Raw genomic sequence first — 23963 nt, 5'->3', positions numbered from 1 at the left:
ACGCTATACTTAGCTGCATGGATTCAGGCTAGTTCCAGTTTCCCTCTGTATCCCCACGTCCCTCCTTGCCACTGAGCTCTGCCCTCAACTTCCACAGACCCCTTACCTGGGTGGAGGAGGTCAGCAAACTGAACTCTGTTCTTAACCTTAGAAACCCATTCGATCCCCACACCGGAGGGGTTGGCGAAGTCCTGTGATGAGCATTCAAACAATTGTCCCACCTCTTTCTCTCCAAAGAAAGAAAGCCTTTAAAAAAAACATCTCGTGAGATTACAGCCTCTCAACACAGGGGTGACAGTTATGCAGCAGGCATCCTGTGTGTGACGAGTGCAGGGAGTTTTTTTTCTGGCTATGCAGGGGAGTTAAATTCTTAACTGGGATGGAAGCAGTGGAAAATCAGACTCATCACAGAAGCTGATAATCACTCACCCAATCTCCCACTCGTTACCCATAACAGCAGCCTGCCTTTCAACCGGAAAATGCTTACTAATCCCCTCAAGGGTAGTGCCATATCCCCAAACCCATCTCCCAAAATGGATTAGAAGCAAGTCTCTCATATCCCACTTTCACTGTCTGAATCCTCCAGGGCCTGAGCCACTAAGTGAACTTGCAAGATCAGGGTTGTGGCCAGGGCTCCATCGCACTACTCACTGGAGCTGGGGTTAGTTCCTGTCTAACTGCATTTGACTGTACTATAAGGTACAGCTGAACAAAGCAGTCTGGAACAAAAAAATGGAAGTGACCAAAAAGAGAGAAATTGTGACCGTTAGCAATAGAAAGCATTGTTAGTAAAGCCTGTGACCAGTATGGATAAGTGCATAAAGTACGAAGTATAAACACTACATAGCAAGACACAATTCAGCCAAGCTCAAAGAAGACAATGCCTTCAAATGACTAGAGGGAATGTGAATGAAATAAAGCGGACGGAAGGGAGGCAAGGAGGTATATGGTGGAAATGCTGTAGATATGGACTGAAGGATGACAGTTAAGCACTCTGCAGAAGAATAGCCATTTTAAATGGGAGGTTACGCAGCCATAAAGAGGGGAAGGGAAAGCCAAATGGGTGGGTTGACAAAAGTGTCATACTCCTTACAGGTAGGATGAAAGAAGGAAACAATGACGGGCACCGAGCAACGGTTAGCAGATGGACAGACATCACACAGGCACAGTGAAGCACATGCCCTGGACACACACAATTAGGGTAGGAAGGCTAGAGAAAAATAGCTTAACAAAGACAAGAGGTTTGTAATGATGAGAAAAGAATTTTGATAGGAAGGCTGGAAAACAAACTGGAAAAGCATCAACGAAGAAGAAATGGTTAATGGAAGACCACAGTACATATAAACGAGAAAAAAGTAAGAAAACCGATAACTGAGGCAATGCAATGTATAAGCCAGGCAAAGGAAATGAAAAAGATGATGACCAGAACCTCAAAGAACAACAACAACTAAAAAAATAAGTAAGAAAAGAAAAACTGGACTGAGCAAGTCCAAGCACGGCAAAGAGCTAGGACAGCCTAGGTAGTGCAGTAAATGGTAGGTTTAGGCTAGGTGAACAATTACAGCAAAAATAGATTTAGTTTCCTTACTAACGTCCAAACTTTTCTGCTATCAATAGAGATGAGGCAGGGCTTCAAAATAGTGAAAGGATGCAGGGTGAAGTATGTGCACATATTAGCTTTTTTACAAAGTCAGTGAAACAGTCAGAGAAAAGTACAGTTGTGTACACTTACCATAAGTGTAGATGTTCAAGTGTATTTATTGTTGCAGTCATCACACTTGGGTTATCTGCCTGCAGGTAGGCCTCAGTCAGCCCGAATACCAGAGACTTAGTATTTCTGCGTCGGATGCTGTCACTCCAGGACTGATTTCAGGTCGTCAGGGGTATAAAAACAGGTAGCCAATGCCATTACATCAGTTTTTCTTGCCCCAAATGTCAGGAGCCCCCCAAACAGGGAGCTAGGTTATGGTGGAGAACACACCACCAGTAAAAAGTAAATACCAATACCCCAGAAGGGGTTAGTAATAGCCATAGATAGGAGAGAGAGAGAGAGAACCAGGGGGCTGGAGGGAGGGAAACCAGGACTGCAACAGTGAATACACTCACACATCTACATTTTTGTTAAGTGTACACAACTGTACTATGTTCTTTGTCTTTCACTGCTGCAGTCATCACACTTGGGTGGATTCCCAAAGCTGAAGAAGGGTGGAGGGAGTCAAAAAGAGTTAGGGCTGGCTAGTATGCCTTGCAGGACTGCTGTAGCAAATACTGCCCTATATTTGGAAAAGATAGGCAGGTGGTAATGCTTGGTGAAGGTGTGTACAGAACTCCAGGTAGCAGACTCCAGGATATCCCTGGTACGGACTCCCCTGAGAAATGCTGTAGAGGTAGATGTTATCCTAGTGGAATGTGCTGACCCCCTGAGAGGTTGGTTTCCCATGGTGCTTGTAGCAGAAATGGATGCAGTGTGCCATCTGGAAATGGTTTGTTTTGAAATGGCCTTGCCCTCTGCCCCTGTCGCAAAGCTGACTTGTAACTGGTCAGATTTTCTGAAGGGCATAGTCCTATCAAGGTAGAATCTGAGCTGTCTGTGCACGTCCAAGGAGTGCAGGATCCTTTCCCCTTTATTTTGAGGATTAGGGAAGAAGGTTGGCAAATAGATGGATGGACTGAAAGCCACACTGGATACCACTTTGGACATAAAGGAAGGGTTAGTCCTGAGGGAAACCCTGTCAGCATGGAAAATAATGAAGGGTTCCATAGCCATCAGTGCTTGTGACTCAGACTCTCTTCTAGCTGAAGTGATGGCTAGAAGCAAGGCTGTTTTCCAAGAGAGGAATGTTAACTCTGCTGACGCTGCAGATTCAAAGGGGGAAGCATGAGCTTTTCCAGTACAAAGTTAAGGTCCCAAGCAGGGGTGGGAGCTCTCCTTAGTAGCCTTAAGTTGTTTTCCCCTCTCAGGAACTGTCCGATAAGAGGGTGTGATAAGAGAGGTGGCTCAGTGTTGTAATGAGCAGAAATGGCTGAGGCATGTATCTTAATGTAGGAGAAGAAGGACAAGCCCTTGTGGAGTAGATCTGCTAGGTAATCAAGGATTAGAGGCAGGGAGGGCAGAGTTATATCCTCTCCTTTAGATTGAATCCATGAGCAGAACCTTTTCACTTATCAGCATAGGATTTTCTTGTACTGGGTCTTCTGGCTTCAAGAATGACGTCCAGCACCTGCTTGCTTAAGGTTGCTGGGGGAGAATTCAAGGAATAAGCCAGGCTGCAAGATTTAGGGTTTGCAGCTGTGGCTGCAGAGTCTGTCCCTCCTGTTGAGAAAGGAGGGTTGGATTCTGGTGTAGGTGGCAGGGTGGCACTGATGTCAGGCTGCGCAGGAGTGGGTACCAGTGCTGGTGTGGCCAGTTTGGGGCAATCAAAATTGTCCTTGGTCTGTCTTGTTTTATCTTGAGTAATACTCTTGAGAGGAGGGGCAGAGAGGGAAAGGCATAGATTGCGAGATTTACCCACTGAAAAGACAAGGCATCCACTTTCCAGACCTTGCTGTGAGAATTCCTGGCGCAGAATTTGCTGAGCTGGTGGTTGTAGGGGGAGGCAAAGAGATCCACCTCTGGGGTCCCCCATTTCGGAATCAGAAGGTTGAAGGTGCTGTGCTCCAATTGCCACTCGTGTGGGTCTAGGAGATTTCTGCTTAAGTCATCTACCAGTAAGTTTTGTTTGCCTGGCAGGAATTGAGCTTGCAGATGGACTTGAATGTCCAAAGCAGTGTTCCACAGGGCCATGGCTAGCCTGCAGACTGGGTAGGAATGGGTTCCCTCCTGCTTGTTGATGTACCACATAACTGTGGTGTTGTCTGTTATTAGGAGTTGCCCTGGAAAGATTAGGGATCTGAAAGCTGTCAGGGCATTCTGTACAGCTAGCATCTCTTTTTGGCTGGTGTGCAGATGAATTTGACTTGGATGGAAAATGTATTCAGGGCCACTGGAGCCCATGTGTGCCCCCCAGGCATAGTCTGATGCGTCTGTAGTTAGGGTCTGGATGGCTTGGGGTTGAGTAAATGACAGTCCCTTGTTGCGGTTGCATGTTTCTGCCCACCAGAGGAACTCTGTCCTTAGACGGGGTATGATAGGAATGACTGTTTCCAGGTCCTGAGAATGTTGGCACCAAAGACTTTTCAAGTACCACTGTAGTTTCCTCATATGCAGTCTTGCATATGGAATCAGCAATATACATGAGGCCATGAACCCTAGGGCTTGCAGTATTTTTCTTGCAGATAGCTGGGTTCTGGTGGCCATTTGTTTGATGTAATCTGTCAAATAGACTTGTTTTTCTGAGGTGAGGAATGCCACCTGGGAAATTGTGTCCAAGCTTGCTCCCAGGAATACAATCTTTTGACTGGTTACCAGGTTTGATTTCTTTTCACTGATGGTGTACCCCAAGGAGGTGAGAAGGTTTTTTCACAAATGTCAGGTGCTGCAGCAGCAATTCCTGACTGTCCGCCTGAATCAGGTAGTTGTCCAAGTACGGGTAAATTTGGATATTTGTCTGCCTGCAGTATGCAATGGCTGGAGCCAGGCATTTTGTGAATACTCTCGGCGCATTAGATAAGCCAAAGAGAAGTGCAGAGAACTGATGAGGCATAGACCCTGCCCTGAAACGTAGATACTTCCTGCATGATTCCCTTATGGGGATATTCCTTTAAGTCTAGGGTGACTAACCAGGCATCCTTGGCTAGCATAGGAAGAAGCTGTTGCAGGGTAAGCAATTTGAATTTTGGTACCACCAGGAAGGTGTTGAGAATGGAAAGATCCAGGATTGGGCACCAAGAGCCCTCTTTCCTGGGTACCAGGAAGAGTCTGGAGTAGAATCCTTGACCCCTTTGTTCTACTGGAACCGGATGAATAGCTCTGATATTGAGTAGGGAAAGTACTTGGTTTTGAGCCTCTGCCCACTGGTTTGGAGGAAGGTCTGGAAACCCGCTTGGGGTTGACAGTGAATGGAAGCAAATTTTATACCCCTGGGATACAATGTTGAGGACCCACCGGTCCTGATTAATGGACATCCAGTTTTTTGCATGAAGGGCAAGTTTTCCTCCTAGGGGCACAAGCAATTGGGCAGGGCTGGGGAGTGGAGTAAAGAACCACTCCCTGCTTTAAGGGTGGGGGCACTCCATTGCTTAGATCTCTGCATACCCTGAGACTGTAGTCTGGGTGGTCTGTTTCCCCTGGGTCTGGTTTGAGAAGGCCTGGAGGGGGCTGGAAAGAACCAGTGTTTGGAAGGGCAATGCCTACTGAATCTACGGGGTTGCACTTGTAAGAATTCTTTAACAGTCTGCATAGACTTGGCTTTTTCTTGCATCTTTTTAAGAACCTCTTCGGCTTTGGTGCCAAACAAACAGTCCTTATTCAAAGCAGCATCTAGTAACTTTGATTTGACATGGTCTGGCAAGGTCTGCTCCTTCAGCCAAACATGTCTTCTCAATATAGAGCCAGTGACTGCTGCCCAGCAAGATGCTTCTAGGGCGTCAAAGCCACACTGCAAAGTATGCTTGCTGACTTGGTTTGCAGAGTGCATAAGCGCCTGCAATTCTTTATTTTATGCACAATCTGAAAATGTTGCCACTTTTTATTTAATAAGTTCCATAATATGTTGCTGGTACACTTCAGCATGTGAAATAGACAATTCAGTGCCCTACTAGCAAGAGTTGCAGAGGTATATAACTTCTCACCCCATCTGTCCAAAGCTCTGGAATCCCTGTCCAAAGGGGTGGGATTCTTGGCTGTAGTAACCTTGATACCTATAGGCCCCTGGGAAATGATCTCTGGGTCAGCAGTAGGATTCTTGAAAAGAAATTTGCGAGTGTCAGGTACTCTGTAGTACCTGTCTGGTTTCCTACGGGCAGGAGGTAAAGTGTCAGGAGTAAGGGCTGGATTCCATAAAAACATCATCCACAAAATCCAGGACAGGGGGGGTATTGCTAGGGGCCTGTGTCGAGGCAACTCTAGAAATTCTCAGAGTCTCTTTTTAGTCTGAGGATAGTCTTGGCATTCCCAGTGGATATGCTCTCGTAAGGTATGCAAGGTTTCACCAAAAGAAAAATCCTCTGGAGGGGAGGCAGAGGGAATGGATTCCTCTGCATCTGAATCCTCATAAGCATATAAGGGCATGTCCTCATAATCAGAAATTTCAGTCTCATCAAACTCCTGGTCTGTAGAAGCTGAAGGGGGCTGGATGTCACTTAGCAGGGGAAGGCTGACTTCCCCTAATAAGCGTAAGAAGGTTGTTTTCAGCCATTCTAAGCATTTGTTTTTGTGGCATTGGAGTAGGTGCATGTGCTTTGGTTGGTTTTCTAGGCGTAGTGCGTACTCTGAGCCTAAGAAACTCAGTAATTTTGGTTAAAAAAGAAGTCATCAGTTTGATTTGAACATCGGATGAGAGAATAACTGCCTCAGAAGCCAGTGACTGCTCAGCGGCTCCGGACCCATCCAACACATAGACATCCACAGGTTCCATAGTCAAAGAATCTCGCGGCATACTGGACTCTGAATGGGTCTCAGTAGAGGCCTGCAAATCCACTAAATCGGGCATCAGGGGCTGTGAAAGCACCTCACCGAGTACCGGCGGACTGGCGACTAGCTTAACAGAAGTGTCATTGGCAGTTTTAGACCTATGGGGTCTGTCTCTATCTTTAGCTTTATGTTTTTTCGGAATATCGGTAGTCGGATGGCTTACCAAAGCCATTTCAGAATATGGAGATAGAGAGTGAAAGAGCTTAGTGACAAAGAGCCAGATGACAAATAGTTTGGCCATTAAATAAGGCACAAAACCGACAGCAAGGGACATTGTGGTCTGGGCCTAGACAGGTGACGCAGTAAGAATGAAAATCTCTGTGAGGTATTTGCTTTCCACAGGCAAGACAATTGTTAACTTTTTCTGACAAAGGTTAGAGCAAGAAAAGGATCCCCAATGGGAAGCCTTCAGGATTATTAAATTCGTAAACTAAGATTCAGGCAGCAGCCGACCGGCACTTGTGAAATGCTTCTGCTTCTGGCTCCTCGGCAAGAAAGACTGATGTAATGGCGTTGGCTGCATGTTTTTATACCCCTGATGACCTGACGTCAGTCCTGGAGAGACAGCATCCGACACAGAAATATTAAATCTCTGGTATTCGGGCCGACTGAGGGCTACCTCCAGGCAGATAACCCAAGTGTGATGACTGCAACAGTGAAACATCTTTTGACAACTGAATGATCATCTAACCATGAAAAATGGGAGAAGGTATGGATGTGGCCAGGGTGGATCAAATGCTCAACAGATTTCTGGAATTTCTTTGAATTGTTTTAATGTTGCAACTGTTGAGATGCAAAGCAAGTTTTTTGATTGCAATAATGGCCATTTTTAAAAGAGTTGCAAATTTCAAGAAACTTTTTGCAATCATTTGGGTTCAAAGTTCCATGGCATAGGTCCTAGTGGCAATATTAATTTTTTTATTTCTAGTGATAACAAGGATATGAATATCTTCAGTTTTTGCATTTATTTGTTTTACTTCAAAATGTAGCCACATCTGCATCATGCTGCAGGTTTTCTGTAGCAGTTATGTGCCTTTCTATCCCATCAATGTTTGCAGCCACAAGTTAGTGGATGTTTTTTTTAACACCTTTTTTGAATTATCACTTATGACAAACAAATTTACATTTACAGAAAAGTAATCAAATTGTATTAACAAATTAAAATCAATACTATACTTCACATATATTGCTATATATCACATAACCTAATAAACATTACATAAGTTATTCAATTCCTGGCCTTTTTTTTTTTTTTTTTTAAACAAGAAACATCTTTATTAAAACATCACTTACGACATAAGCAATCATACATTTATATAAATACAATTTACATCACAAACGATACTGACACACTCACAGTTGCAAACATTATACATCACTTATCTACCCAATCATTTTCAGTCAAACACTGCATAGCTCATTTAAGTCCTGCCGTTATTTAAACCTCATTTCTCCCCTGTATGTATTGTTCCCACATTTCCCATTGTTTCCTATGTAGTTTGCTCCCACCCTTTTCTACACATCTCAGTTCCAGTGGTTTTCTCTCTCTTATTATAGTCACTACTTCTAATATAGTTGGTTTAGATTCTGATTTCCATTTTTTAGTAATTCATTTTTTGGCAGCCACCATAATTAGATACAGCAAGGCCTTACCATGTCTAGGCAATTCCAATTCTCAATCATAGCTCAGAAAAATCATCTCCCTCCTCACACCAACCTGCCCACTCAGGATCTTGCATTCTGCAGGGAATCCTAAAGTCTGCCAACCTATTGTACCCCAAGAAAAGATGTTTCCAAGCACCTCTTTCTTCCCGATCACACCTCCAACATTTGCTGTCTACATGAGGAAAAATTCTCTGCAGTCTACTTGGCATATAAAAAATATCTATGTAAACATTTCCAAGCAAAAACCCTAAATCTTCTGGATTTTGTTGCATATTTGGGAGACATACATATATCCTCCCATTGTTTCTTTGTGAATTGCATTTCCAATCTCTCTTCCCAATCCTTTCTAAACTCCACTGATTGATTCTTATAGTTATCATACAATATTTATATGCTCTACTAATTATTCCTTTTTTAAATGGTAGCTTCTACTCAAGATTCTTCTAAAAACTCTAAACAGTGCTGGACTTTCATTTAGGACCCCCCTATTTCTTTCGCTCTGCCTACACTCTGATATCAATCTTTGATAGGGAAAGGCAATCTCTAACCTGCTGTCCATATACATTCTTGGCCACTTCCCTATTATCATTCCCTCTCTAGTTATTTTTCTCCCAATACCTTGGTTCTTTTACCAGTTTTCTCCAATGAATTCCTGCCCCCTCCATGCCTATTGTTTATATATCTAACTGCAGTCATCCTTATCGGCAGAATCTCCTTTCCCCATTCTCATGTTGGCTTAGTTCTTAGAATACTTTCAGTTACCTTATGGATATAATATTCTGTGCGATTACTGTTATTCTCCTTAAAGGCCTGCATCCAAAATCCCATTCTCTCCTTGTTTCTTCAGTTCCTCTCCTGTTTCTACAACGTCCCTTTGCACTCTGAATTATAGTTTTCTGCTTGTGCTATGTTCTGCCCTGTTCTACTTTAAGTTTGATGACAGGGGAAGTCCACTGGGGCAAGAAGAGCCCGTTTTCAGTGGAGGCCCGGGAAGAAAAGCTCCATAATAATTGTAAGTTACATTTCACATGTTACAAAAGGACATAGTTCATAGAGCTAATTAAACATTTACAGATAAGCTCCATAATATTTGCAATTGGCTTGTCACAATGTTACAAAAATGAAAAGACAATTCAATACAGAAATTTCAAAATTTACATAAAGTGAATATTTTTGTTATAAACTCAATTGTAGGTTTAACATTTCAAAATATATAGCTACTAGCCATTAGGAAAGTTAGGAAAATACTATGCATGGAGAAGGTAATAGTATAATGGAGATTGGAGAGTACAGTAAAATAGATATTAGAGAGAAAATTAGTTTTTGGTAGGGGAGGGATTGTTTTGGGTGGGATGAAGTAATAGTAGAGGTAGTTGGATGAGTCAGTGCAAGGTGGAATGGAAGGAGGGGTTTAAGTTGGAGCGTGGCAAGGGCATTCCCATTTGGAAGAAAGATGAGAGAGAGTAGTTGAGATTTGAAATTTTTATGGTTAGGTAGGTTGCGTAGGTGTGTGGGTAGAGAGTTCCACTGTTTAGCTAAGGACTACTGGAAGAATCGACTTATCCCACTTGACTTTTGCTGTCTTCCCCACCCAGATAAAGTCCTTGAGCGCTTTAATTGTTATCCACAACTTCTCTGGTTGATAAAAATATGCCTGACCTGTGTATAAGACTAAAGGGATCAAAAACCTTTTGACTGCTTTTATCTTACTTCCATATCCATAAAACAGAGCTTCTACTTTCTCACTTTTTGTATTAACTTTTGTTTAGTCTTTTCCCACACATCCTTAGCTGCCACACCAGAATCATTTTTAAGCCATACTCCTAAACACTTCATTTTATCATGTCCCCATAAATACGGATATTGCTGAACCAATTTGTGTGTGGCTACATAACTTACTGCTACTGCCTTTGTTTTAGCTACATTAATTTTGTATCCTGAAAAGATTTGAAACGGTCTCAAAATGTTCCACAACACTGTAATGTCTCTTTCTGGTTTTGTCAGGTAGAAAATAATATCTGCAAACAGACAGATTTTCTTAGCTACCATACCAATTATATCGTTGAATTTCTGAGGCCTTTATTTTTCTTCATCAGTGGCTCTAAATATAATGCAATGAAAGGAAAGGGAACCCCTGCCTGGCTCCTCAAGCAGAAGTTATCAGAGAGGACACATAAGTTAGTGGATGTTGGTACAATTCATATATAAAAGCAGTAGTCACACCTCTAAAAACTGTATCATAGCAGGCAAACAAAAAAGCCACAATTGAAGCAGGAATGTGAAGGCCACAGAGTTAATGCGCTTCTGACAGTAAGCTATCTTACTGTGATGCAATCTAGTTTTTACTGGTAAATCGATAAGCATTTTAAGTACTAATATTTTTGTAGTACTCTGGATTCACTGCTGAGATTACAGGTCAGATGTAAGCCCAATAAATAACTTTAGCAGGTGGAGGCTCCACAGATTCAATGGGAGTTAAATGTTTAACAAAATAAAATCCGGTAAACGCAGACAAAACAAAAATAGAATACAGTATAAATTACATGTCAGTGCAAAATATTTTGCATACATGAACACTGACAGTGCATGTTAAAACACCTTTATTTTACACTGAAATCTATAAATGACTAAATACCCCAAAGAATTACTTGCTGTATCATAATAAACGGCACATGATTATCTACCTCACAAATACCTTAATTAAGCTGCATCATTCCAATGACTGTGCATCCTTGCTACAATGCATGATGCTCGGAAGTAACAGGATGACATCATCTTTTATTACAAAGGTAACTGCCTATCTTAGTGCTCTTAGAATGCAGTAAGAGCTGGTTCAGTCATAAAAGTGACCCAATTCTTCCCTGTGTGCAATGACATCTAATGTTAGACCAGAATGCAGTCTAGCTGAACTATCATTACAAGGATTAAGGCTATAAGCTGCTAACAGCTTTATCCTGAAGTCCTAGGTTTGATTCCATCAGTCCCCTACTGCAGAAGTCACTTAACCAGACAGTACTCTTGAGATACCAAAATTAAAAAATGCAGACTTCTGGGTTTAGCTCATTGACAAACGACATAAAAAGAAATCATAGAAAACACAAGAAAGAAAATTCAAGCGAAGCCACATGAAAATATTCTCAAACTGAATCAGATGACAACAGCAGCGAGCAAGCATTTTTTAAGTATACTTTTCACCTACACGTAGACGCCAAAGGATATAACCAGATTTTATAAATATACATAAACACACACTTTTTTTTAATAAACAAGAAAATCTGCTCCAGATGTCTACAGAATGTAACAAGCTTTGCAAAATGATGTACTATCTACAACCAGTTAAAACAGTCTGGTAGATCTGAGTGTGTAAGTACAGAGATAAGGGGCCATAACCCCCCTCCCCTATTGACCAGTTTAATATAAAATGGATAAGCTTTAAGAATTCAGATAATTTAGTTAAGCTTGTGAATAAAGATTCAAGGCTTCAGCCTGTAATGCCCTTCCCCAGGGACAACTCAGAAACCAAATAAATGACCAGCACTTGGGACAGATAAGGACGTCTGCCACCTTGACACCAGACAGTTGTAATCAGCTTTGTTGAGGGAAGTGTTTAAGTATTCAACATTCACATAATGATAAAACACTGAAAAGGGTTTAGTGATAAAAAATGGTTATTACAGTGGAGAATATTTATGTCCAAGTCTCAAAACCATTCATATAGTGTTATGTAGTATATGTGCACATTTATATATATATTAAATACACAATGGAGTACTGTATGAGGACTGCCCGTGTGTACACAATAATGCAGCCAGTGAAGAATTTTGCAAAAAAAATCATGAAAAATAAGCAACATTTTACAGTACAAAAATGACTTTACTTCTACATCAAAAAAGGCTAAAATCAGTTTAATCTGGCTGAATGAAAGTGAAATTAATTTTAGCTTAATCTGATTCTTCCAGTCACAAAAACATCTCTGTCATGCCACATACACAGATACATGCATTCTAGGTTTCCATGTTACCTCATTCATAATCAGATAATTTCAGGCATGCATATAGTGAACACATACATCCTTTACAAGGACAGACCTAATATTATTCAGTTCACTTTAAAAAGTAACTTTTTTTCCCTTTAGTAATAGGAGGGATACACTTTGATTCACTCTGCTATGGTTTTATAATAACGCTGCTATGGTCTCAAGATGAAAGACAAAAATACTTGTGTGCTCCTTGCAGCCCTGCCCCTCCAAAATTCAGCTGCCATTTCCCATTGCTATTCAAGCTTAACCCAGTTGCTCTTACCATATTCCAGTACGATGAGTTGAGCGCTGGACTGTACATTACCCACATAATTCTCAGCAACACACTGGTAAAAACCTTCATCAGATGTCACCAGACCCAAAACTTCCAAGTTGTGTTCATTCTGCATGAAAAACAAATACTTATGCAAGGAAATTAAACTGAAATAGCTGCATAAGTTACAAACCTCATACTTGACTTTCCAATAAACTGGTAAAAACTATAAACCAATTTTATGTTTACAAGCAAGGCATTTGTTATAACCTGGCTGTTACATTTATGTACTTATTCTTTGAGAACATAAGTGGTTGGAATGGTCAAAATAATTTTTTTCAGTCACAAATCAACATAAAAGACAACAGAGAAAAACAGAATATGCTTCTCATAGTGATATACAGATAAAAACAAGGTAAGCTTTCAGGCATTAAAAGTCAGACTCGGTACATATGAAGGGAGCAGTAATTAAAATGTACAGTGAAGATCTAACCATGTTACATACATAATAGGAAATATAAAAAGCAAAAACACTTTTGGCAGGAGAAACTGCTCCTAGATTTCAGAAAAATCTGTATTGCAAAGTGAAACTAATTCCAAATTAAAATATTTATACTCCAGACGCATTTTATCCCCTCTCTCAAAGTCAGTCTCCAGATGTCATAATCCTAGGAGCGACTACATAAAATAGAACAAAATAAAACATATTAAAAGGCCAATCACACAACTACTAAATTATTAGAAATCTGTTATTTTTAACTAAATAAATGCAACAAAACAAGCAAACCATGTTATCAGTGATCTAGTACACACTAATATTGTTTAATCTATGTCACCATATCAACCAAACACAAAATAGTATCCAGAAAATGAGAACAACCTACTGAGGAAACCACACAATACCACAACCATCTGCTCTGTGGCCAATCAGCAACTTTTTCAAACCCAATTTAAAATGAGCAAAAACATAGGATTTCATACATTTCAGACAGTGAGGTGTACCAGCAGGCAGGTAAAGGAATAAAAAGACCCATCACCAGCCCTAAACTGGATTCTGGGTGTTATTAGACTCTCCGAGCCAAGGAAAGAGTATTAAAAAAAAATAGAGATCCTACAAGAAAAATTTAACAGATGCACTGCAGTCATAAGTACAAGCACCACCAAGGTAAATGTCAGTCTGTGACTTAACCATTTCACTCTTTGCAGAAGTCAGTTGAGCAATGACAGAATGAGGGATCTAAAAGGTGTCAACAATTTTATTCAGAAAGAGATAAGTGGGGGGCACTGGAAGCTAAAAATATAAAAATCAAAGTGAAAATATATTTTAGTAAAACACCACCCACCCCCCACCCACAATTTCTCTAGCCAAAGGACTAGACAATACTGAGTATGCTGCTTATGTTATACTAGGTGCCAAACTGAGAAAACTTTTTAAAGCAGTGGTTAGGTATGATGTTTGCATCTCACCACAGCCCCAAGTACATAAAGGACAGAACTAGTCCTATCTCAAAGTTACTGAACTACAGATGCTATGTAACGGACACTGGTAAGGTGGCAAAGATCATACATTTGATAAGTAGAATCTGCTTACTGCCAAACCAATGGCAGTTTTTAAAAGCTCAGGTCTTCACTGAGTAAAGAGGATACAATAAAGACAGTCTTCAGATGCTACAAGATTTGTGGGCAAAGAAGGTGTATATTTTACAACAAAATGCTGTAGGACATAAATGGGTAAGGTTTACTAAAAATTGTTATTCAGCTACCTCAACACAACTATTTTGGATCTGGAAAGCTGAAAAATCTAACAGGCCTGATCATATTATACCTCTGTTCTTTTCAGTTGAAGTCTTCACTCAATTTCTTTAAAAAAATGGTCCTAGAACTTTTAGTTATTAAAATAAAAATATTATATTTTCACCTTATTTCTTGAACTCTCTAAAGACACGTAAAACATTTTTTTTTCCTTACATGATTTTTATTAAGGAAATTGTATACAACTGTGTGTAGTTCATTACACTATTGGATATTATACTATTTTTGATAAATTCTTGCCCTCTGACTAGGAATGAGTGTTATATATTATGATTCCATGATATGTACTGCTACCTGGATTATCTCTGTAGAACAGGTTTACCCAGAAGGCTTTTCTTAGTTAGCTGTCAAAATATATTTATTATTTTTTTATTTAACATTTGTTGTCCGGGAAAGTCCGACTAGGTTCCACAGATCCTGTTTTCAGCGGAGGCCCGGGGAGAAACGCTCCTGCAGCATGTCTTTAGAATGTGGGAGGAAACCGGAATACCCAGAGGAAACCCACGCGAATGCAGGGAGAACATGCAAACTCTGCACAGAAGACACCCCAGCCAAGAATCGAACCAGAGAACCTCTTGCTGTGTGGCGACAGCGTTAACCGAATAAAACCACACAAAAGACAAAAGCAAATCTGCAAAGATCTTAATCAAGAGGATTAATTAAAAAAGAAAGCAGCACACAGTAGGTGTGGAGGACACTGCTGGTGAAACCACAAAATAATCTCCGACAAAGATGGCTAATGAATAAGCAGTGAGCACCTCAGGTAAAATCTGAGACTTTCAGTCAGTGAACAAAGTCGTCTAAAATTCAAAAAGTCAAAAGCATTGGCAAGATTGTGAATACAACAGCATAAGGAGGCCCTTGTCCATGCTGTGAATGACAGTGTCATGCAAGGGCCAGACATCATTTTACACACTGTTCCTGGATCTACAGTAAATGACAAAATAAAAATGAGTGGCACTCAGTCATGCAATATTTTAATCGTCTCTTCTATGTGCATTTGCAGAAGTATTAATAACAACGAGAAGATGAAAAAGCATGATCCCCCATCCATTTACTGAGAGATAACAGCGCATCATAGATGGAGCGATTATAACTGTGGGTGAACAGCCTGATAATACAGCTCCCAAACAATTTCAGGAGTTTTGGAAACAATGAGTCAGAATTTACTCTACTGTGTGCAAGGAAAGATTTATAATATCCTCTTTTTCAGTTTTAAGTACTTAAATGGAAGGGTGGGAAGTCCGTCACATAAGTAATGGCAGATGTTGGTATCAGCAAGCTTTTGGTAAAAGTTCTTTTCAAATTTTACTTTAAAAAAATTTCTCTGCACTGGAAGAAAGTGGACTTAAGAATATATATGATGATCTGGTCTATATGAAGAGACCAAACCTGAAAAGCAATCTGTCTTCCTGCAGAATGTTTCAGGGTTACCCAGTATTATGGTAACTAGTTAATGGACATCACATATTTATTCTGCAATAGGCAGAATCCTTTTCCAATTCATTCTTAAGTTGAACAAACTCCTTCCACTGCTAGCAGAGAGCCAAATTTTTGCAAGTTTCTGAAATAAAGAAGTTATGTCTTACCATAACATTCCATCTGTGTTGTAGATCTTTGTTCATTCATTACAAATAGGACCTCGGTTCCGTCCTCGGAACCGATACGGCCGTTTCCAAGCTCGCGCCAGCCAAAACCTCTCAGCTAAGACCTACCCATAATGCCCCTCTCCTAGTTACTCCAGATTAGGCAATAGACGTAGTAATAGAAAAAATAGTAGGAGGCTCTGTCTGAGCAAATACCCTAACCTGGAGTTCCTAAAGTCCACTAGGAGTCCAGGCAGGGGGAAGGAGGGCGGGAAGTAATGAATGAACAAACATCTACAACACAGATGGAACGTTATGGTAAGACATAACTTCTTTAGCTGATGTTGTAAATATTTGTTTATTCATTACAAATAGGACAGAGTCCCCAGCTACTCGAGTCCTGGGTGGCCCTAAGGAAGGGCATTCCTGAGCACCATAGAACCAAAAGATGCTCGTCCCCTGGAGGCCAAATCCAATTTGTAATGAGATATAAAGGTATGAGGTCTTGCCCAAGTGGCTGCTGCGCAGATATCATCCATAGAGGCTCTGGAATTAAATACTACCAAAGTAGCCACAGATCTGGTAGAATGAGCCTTTATTCTAGAAGGTACGGATAGCTTATTCTGTTGGTAGATAAAGGTAATGGTGTTTCTAAGCCAGGAGGATAAAGTCACTTTGAAAACAGGTTTACCCAATCTGGGTCCTGCAAAGGCCACAAACAATCGATTTGTTTTCCTGAAAGATTTAGCCCTGTCCAAATAACAACAAAGCTGCCGATGCATAGAAAGGGTGTGCAAAAGGTACTCCCCTCTATTAGAATGCTGGGGGAAGAAAACCAGCAGGGTCAATAGATTAGTTAATGGAAAAGCCAGAAATGACAGTGGGCAAGAAAGTAGGGACAGTACGAAGGGACACCTTATCTGTGTGGAAGATCAAGTAAGAACTCTCGACACTCAAGGCCTGCAGCTCAGATACTCTTCTCACTGAGGTAAGTGCTACTAGAAGTAAGGTTTAACATGACAAAAATTTCAAATCATGTGAATCAAAGGGCTCAAAAGGAGAACATGTGAGAGACTGAAGTACCAAAGTCAAGTTTCAGGGTTCTAAGGGAGGTTTGACCGGAGGTTTAACATGTAATACTCCTTTCAAAAAGGTCTTGCATAGGCAGTGTGACATAACTGAAGAATTATCAAGACCATTATGAAAATTGGCGCTAGCTGCCAAATGTACAGTGATCGTCGAAGCTAAGGCTCCTGCATGTAAAATAGTAGTCAGGTATTGTAAGATCTTTTGAACAGGTATAGAGAAAGGGTCTAAGTTCTGATCTTTGGCCCAAATAGAGAACCTAGTCCATTTACTAGAATAAACTTTCCTAGCAGAAGGTTTGTGTGAAGTCAGAAGAATTTCACAAACAGGAGATGGGATGTCAGGCAGCCTGGTAATCACTGGCAGTGGAGAAACCAAGCTGTGAGCTTGAGACTGTGCAGGTTCGGATGAATCAGTCCCTGAGGATGAGATAACAGGTCTTGGGAATGATCCAGGATCCACGGGCTGTGAATCAGATGAGGCCATAGAAACGTGAACCAGACCTGACGGGGCCAGTAGGGGGCAATGAGGATCACTTTGCTTCTCAACCTCTGAGCTTTCTGGAGAAATTTTGGAATGAGGGAAAATGGGGGAAAGGCATACAGAAGACCCAGTGGCCAACAGTGCATAAGAGCATCCCTCGTGATTCCCCGAGGGGAGATCAGGGCAAAGCAGTTTCTGCATTTGTAGTTTAGGGGGGAAGCAAACAGGTCGCAGCAAGGCTTGCCCCAGTGTTGGAAGATCCGATCTGCTGTTACAGGGTTGAGGGAACGACTCGTGAGGCATCAGGATGTTCCTGCTCAGATTGTCCGCAATAAGGTTGGAACTCCCGGGAATGTGCATTGCTATAAGAAAGTGGTTGGAAGCTATCGCCCAGTGCCAAATCCTCATGGCTTCTCAACACAGGGGGGGTAAGATCTGGTTCCACCTGGCTTGCTGATATACCAGATGACTGGTATGTTTGTCTGACTGAACTGCAATGGTCCCAGAGGGTAGAGATGCGTGGAACACTTGCAACGCTAAGAGAACTGCCCTCAGTTCCAGGACATTTATGTGCAAATTGGCCTCCATGGGGAACCAGGTGCCTTGGACAGTCTTTCCCATGGAAATGCCCCCTCCCAGCCTAACAGGGAAGCGTCCGTGATCACCATGGCCGTGGGTTGGGGAAGACAGAACAGTCGACACCAAAGATTCGTTTGTGGCTTCATCCACCATAGCATTTCTTCCTTACAACGGTTTGTAAGACGTATTATGTGGTTGAGTGGGTGAGTTAGCAACGACCATTGTGTGAAAAGGAGGCAGTGCAGGATTCTCATGTGCAGTCCCGCCAGTGGTACCAACATGGAGCCTAAGAGTTGCAGTACAAGAAGTGCTGGTACATAGTTCTGAGAAAGAAGGTCTTGGATTTGGTATCTTATTTTCGAAAGCCTGTGAGGGGAGAGAGAAGCTTGACAGGATGTTGTGTCAAAGACCACTCCAATAAATTCCAGTGTCTTCGTTGGGGACATTTCAGATTTGTCTTTGTTGATTGTAACTCCCAAGCGGAGAGCGAGACCTTGAGTGTAAGAGAGGCTGTGGACTAGGAGATTTCTGGTCGGAGAGGTAAGGAGCCAATCGTCTAGATAGGGAAACACCTGGAATCCTTGTAGGCGAAGATGAGCTACTACAACTGCCATACATTTGGTGAACACTCGGGGGGCTGTCGAGAGGCCAAATGGCAGTGCCCTGAACTGGCAGTGATTGGCTCCCTGCTGGAAGCGGAGAAACCTCCAGGAGCAGTGATCCATCTTTATGTGGTAGCACGCATCCTGGAGGTCTATAGAGCACATCCAGTTGTCCCTCCCTAGGAGGGGAAGAATAGACTGTACCATGACCATCCGGAATTTTGAGGATTGATAAATTTTATTCAATAGGCTGAGATCCAGGATTGGTCTCCAGTCCCGTCTTTTTTGGCACTAAAAAGAACCTCGAGAAAAACCCGGATCCTGTCTGGTCTGGTGGGACTGGTTGAATAGTAGCTTTTCTATTTCTAAGGCCGCTAATTCCCTCTGATTGGGTGGCACCATTGGGGATTCGTTTGATGGGTCTGGAAGTTAAATCAAATGGTATTTGGTAGCCTCTGGATATTCTTCTCTGCACCCAACATTGGTAGTAATAAGATGCCTGGCTGATAGATGCAGAGAAAAACGACCTCAGACTGCTTCCAGAGAAAAGGCCGCTGCTCAGGAGCGCTGGTAGGGTCTGCCAGAGAAAGAATCTCTAGCGCCCTGGTTATGCGGACCCCCTCTTCCCAGAAAGGGGCGTCCTCCATACGAGTTGCCCCCTCTACCCCAGGGGGATTGCTCACCACAAGTGTCATGAAAAGATCCTTGGGATTTCTTGAACCACATTTTTCCTCCTTTCTGGTTCCTGCTGTCTGAGGATTTCAAGAATGTCTCCAAATGAGACATCATCTGAGGGAGACGGTGGGGACCCTTCCTCCTCATCACAATCAGTGTCTTCGGTGATAGATTCCTCCAGGGAATCAAGGTGCTTCTTCTTACACCGTTTCTTCCGGGGTGGCTCCCCAGTGGGATCTTCTGAGGAGGACTCCGGAGAAGGGGTTCCCTTCAAAGGAGGTTCTTGTGACTCCCATGCCCAGGGTTCCGAAATAGAGGGTTGGGAGAGGTACATGCTAGAGGGGGTTCTGATACTGATGTCACTGGTGCTGACTGCGAACCTTTGCAGTGAAGGACCCTCTCCATCACCTGGACAGCAGGCCCACCCGAGGAGGGATGGGAGCCTGGAACCAGGAGGGACAACCCCGGAACCGGGATCACACCCCGCCCTGAGGAGCCCACCTCCAGGTGAGGAGCTCCGAGAGAACTGGAAGCCGTCGGAGCCGTGGACATAGATGGCGCCAGCGAGAAAATAGGCGCCAGGCCAGATTCCAAGGTACGGACGGTCCAAGCACTGCTCCAAGGGTGCATCGGCTCCACTGGAGCAGATGCAGCAAGGGTGGTCGGTGCCAACAGGGGAAACACTGCTGTCGGAGCAGAGACAGTATGCACCAGAGTGGACATTGGTATCAAGATCTCTGTGATCTGGGTAGAAACCGGAGGATAAATAGGGGAAGATGTAGTAAAAGATTCCGAGCCAAGAGGGACGGAAGGTCTAGCTGGAATGGGCAATTCCCTAGCTGCTAGAAGCTGGTCCACAACCCGCACTACACCTAATTCAGAAAAACTCCTAGTGGATCTAAAGGAGGCTGCTGAAGGATAATCAGGTCTTTCTAGAAAGGGGCTAAACCTCTGCCCCAAAAAAGGGTCATAAGTTGCAGAGTATCTTGTCCTTGGCAGGTATTCGAGTTTTTGAGCCAATGGAGCCAATGAAACTGTCGGCACCTTGGCTGGGGATGGTGCTAAAGCAGGTACAGTCATCGGAGCCAATGTGGGATCCAAGGACGGCACCGAAGTTAGTGGTGCCGAGGTTGGAACCGAAATAGGGGTGAATATCATGGATGGCACCGAGGGAGAGGACACACAGCCTGGTGCCAAAGAGGTCTGCTCCGAGGGCGCTGGTGAAGCATGGAGCTGACTCGTTTCCATAACTGACAGAGATGCAGGAACAAAGTGACTCCGTTTTTCCTTATGTTTTTTGGTCTTTGGAGGGGGTGAGACCTCTGACCCAGATAGAGCCTCCAAAAAAGGTGTACTGAGTATACCTTTTAAAATAAGTTTATTTTTACATTATGCTAGTGTAAAATTACTAAAACTAGCACAAATGTCACAGTCAGCTTTAATATGATCCACTCCTAAACAGTAGACACAACGAGCATGTGTATTCAAGTTAGTCATCTTACGCCCACACTTGTCACACTGTTTAAACCCCAACTTAGCTTTGTCTGACATAAGGCAGCAAGGCTATCCTATAGAAAAAACTAATTAAGGGAGAGAATACCAATGATGGTATTTAAAAAAAAATACCACAAGTGGTAAGGAAGGGCCTGTCAAAAGCAGGAGAGAGGGACAGTACCAAAACAGGTAAAAATTAAATTACCAAAGTAAAGGGTAGGAAATAGGATTAGGTTATAGGTGACCATGAGAAAAGGCTAACTTGACCAAGAAAAACAATTTTGAAGAAAAACTGTCTTAAAAATAACAATGTTCTACTTAGCTTTGAGAGAGAAGGCTAGCACGTCTGACTAGGAATGCGGCAAACGAGATCTGGAGTAACTAGGAGAGGAGCATTATGTGTAGGTCTTAGCTGAGAGATTTTGGCTGGCATGAGCTTGGAAATGGATGTACTGGTTCCTAGGATGGAACCGAGGTCCTATTTGTAATGAAGAAACAAAGATTCACATCATCAGATGATCTAGTGTCTTCAGTTCTGCTGTAACACTGGGCTCATCCATTTATAGCATTTGCCCCTGATGTATTAACATAGGGAAGTACTTGCTTTTTATGTAACCAGAAGGGAAGGAAACAGTCAAACACAAATGTGAGACACTAGCACACAGGCTACTCTGCCGTCAGAATACTGACACTGATGAAGGCATGAAATATAACTTTTGTTTTTTTTGAATGAAATATAATCATGACAACAAAAGGAAGGATAGTCTCTGACCTATTCAGACTGCAAAGACTTGATAATGGCCACTGAGGATGACTGAAGTACATTACTCAAATAAACATTGAAAAGGTCCAATCTAAGGAGAGGCTGGAGCTTGTTTTACAGTACACACAACTTGTACACAGCAAGCGTTCTGGTTGACCTTCACGGTGCAGATTAACAAGACACACTCTTGACAATACACTATAGGATTCAGTTACAGAACCGTTGGTACCTATACCATGTACGTATACATTATACTAAGCCTCCCTTGTTCTATGCTGTTTACTGTACTCTACAGCTCTTTGTGCTGTGGCTGAGAAGACTATCAATGCAGAAAAAGTTCACTTAGCACAGATCTCGTTACTAGCACCTAACAACTTTAATTCAGAGTACTGCAAAGTCACTTAAAAAGACATGCAAGCTGTTAAAATGGAAGAACTTAAGATTAACTCTTACAGCATTTTAAACTTGTACAATTAATTTTACCCCCCCCCCCCAAAAAAAAAAAAAAAAACGAAACAAAAAAAAAAACACAAAATAAAAAATGCAACCTCGGTACAGTTCAAGTCTGCAAATGCTAAATAAGTGCATCCATTGACTTTCAGCTTAATATTTATAAATTCTATACCACTGCAACAATTTCTGTCTTACGAGAAGGTTTAACTTCATTTACCCACCACTTGAACAAAATGCCCCAACAACTATAAGAAGTAGGCTATCGATCAGTTTACCTCAAAAAAGGGTTTCCATTTACTGTGCTGTTTTAACACTACACATCTTACAAAAAATGTATACATCTCTGCAAATGATAATGAAGCCACAGCAAAAACAGTTACAAAAAAGCAGATCACACTACATACCATTATTTTGAAATAATCACTTGGGAACACCATGTCACCATTCTTCACCCATTTCACTGTTGGAGTTGGTTTTCCTGCAACTTCACACTCAAACATGATGTCTCTAGACACATGGGCATAAATGTCCATGGGACGCTTCAGGAATACAGGAGGAGCTAGAAATAAAAATAAATAAATTTTCCAGTTTACAACCAGAAACAAGAACTAATTGGCAGCACATAGCATTAACACATTGAGTGGGTTCTAAACTTTCTAAATAGAAGTCCAATTAAAATAAATAGTTCAGCTATCAAACTACCCAGCCATGTACAGGCGGCTGAACCATCTCTGAACCACACAACTCAATCAAATCAGACTAGGTGGTAAAGCTAATGGAATACTGTAATAGCATGAATAACAGTAGGGGTACTGACAATATAGCTAAGTTTCCAGTAAAAGGTACAGGCGGATCCCTTTGGTGGTACCAAAAATTACTGAATTAGTATTGGAAAGACAAAGGCAGATTTAGTTGCATCTGGCACTTCCTACAGAAAAATTGAATATAGAGAAAGAAATGGGCAGACAGTCTGGAAAACAAAGCACTCCAGTCAAACATGAAAGCAGAATTTCACCACCACACAAAAGTCACTATAATAACCAAGATGCAGACACCAGCTTGACCATTTTATGCATTAAGAATATGGTTCGGTTCAGAGTAGGGTAACTCTGTCAGAATGTGGCACGTGGACGGAGACTGGGCTCCTCCTAATTTCTTTGTAAATAACAGGATGAGTGGCTTACCAAAATTGCAGTTACAAGCATCCTTCAACCTGCCCTACTGAAGTAACTGGTATACAAACTTATTTTTGCACGCAAATACCAAATAAAAATAAAATATACATTCTCAGTGTTATAAAAGTTACATTAATAACATAGCCTTGCTTTTCTCATAAACATAGTACAACTAAGAACAGAAACCTGAAATAAAAACATAAATGCCTCATATCACAATAAATTAAATGGAGAAGTAAACTACACCAGCATTACTTATGAACTACACAGCATCAGATCAAGTGATGTAAGCTGTTCACCTGGAAGATGTCATGGAAAGCAATAACACAAAAAACAAACACTGGTGCACAAGCAGTAGATGACCCTTCCTCCAATACGTGCGTGTCTGAGAATACCTTGATCATAAACAAAAGCACCTACATGGGTAAGAAAAAGAAGGCAACAGCATTTCACTTACACCACGCCTAAGCAGAAATGAGAACAGATACTCCTCTCTTCTGCAAACAATTATGGAAAAATATTGCACACAGGCAAGCTAATAAATCCTATTAAGTACACAGTATCCTCTCATGGACACACAACTTGATATTTCCACACAACATATAAAAGACACCTGCTCTTTTTCCTGTGTGACAACATCTGCATGTTGAAGTGAACAAAAGGAGTCATAACAGTGAAATGCCTTTAGACTTTTCAAAGGTTCATAGCAAAGTACTAGGCCAGCTGC

General features: G+C 41.8%; 1 protein-coding gene across 13 annotated transcripts in view; it reads right to left on the bottom strand.

The window, feature by feature from the left end:
• Positions 1-23963, bottom strand: part of NEO1 (neogenin 1) — a 2116015-nt gene that overhangs the window by 715749 nt on the left and 1376303 nt on the right. For all 13 annotated transcript variants that reach the window (XM_044077666.1, XM_044077665.1, XM_044077664.1 and 10 more), the window contains exons 6-7: positions 22466-22620; positions 12538-12658 (exon numbers count right to left, since the gene is read on the bottom strand). In XM_044077666.1, coding sequence (XP_043933601.1) covers positions 12538-12658; positions 22466-22620 — 276 coding nt within the window. The remainder of the gene's footprint in view (positions 1-12537; positions 12659-22465; positions 22621-23963) is intronic.

The sequence above is a fragment of the Protopterus annectens genome, chromosome 7.part0 (genome assembly GCF_019279795.1).
Source record: "Protopterus annectens isolate FY-2018-M chromosome 7.part0, PAN1.0, whole genome shotgun sequence".
Lineage (NCBI taxonomy): Eukaryota > Metazoa > Chordata > Ceratodontiformes > Protopteridae > Protopterus > Protopterus annectens.
The sequence above is the reverse complement of the archived record's forward strand: the minus strand, read 5'-3'. Positions and strand labels throughout refer to the sequence as shown.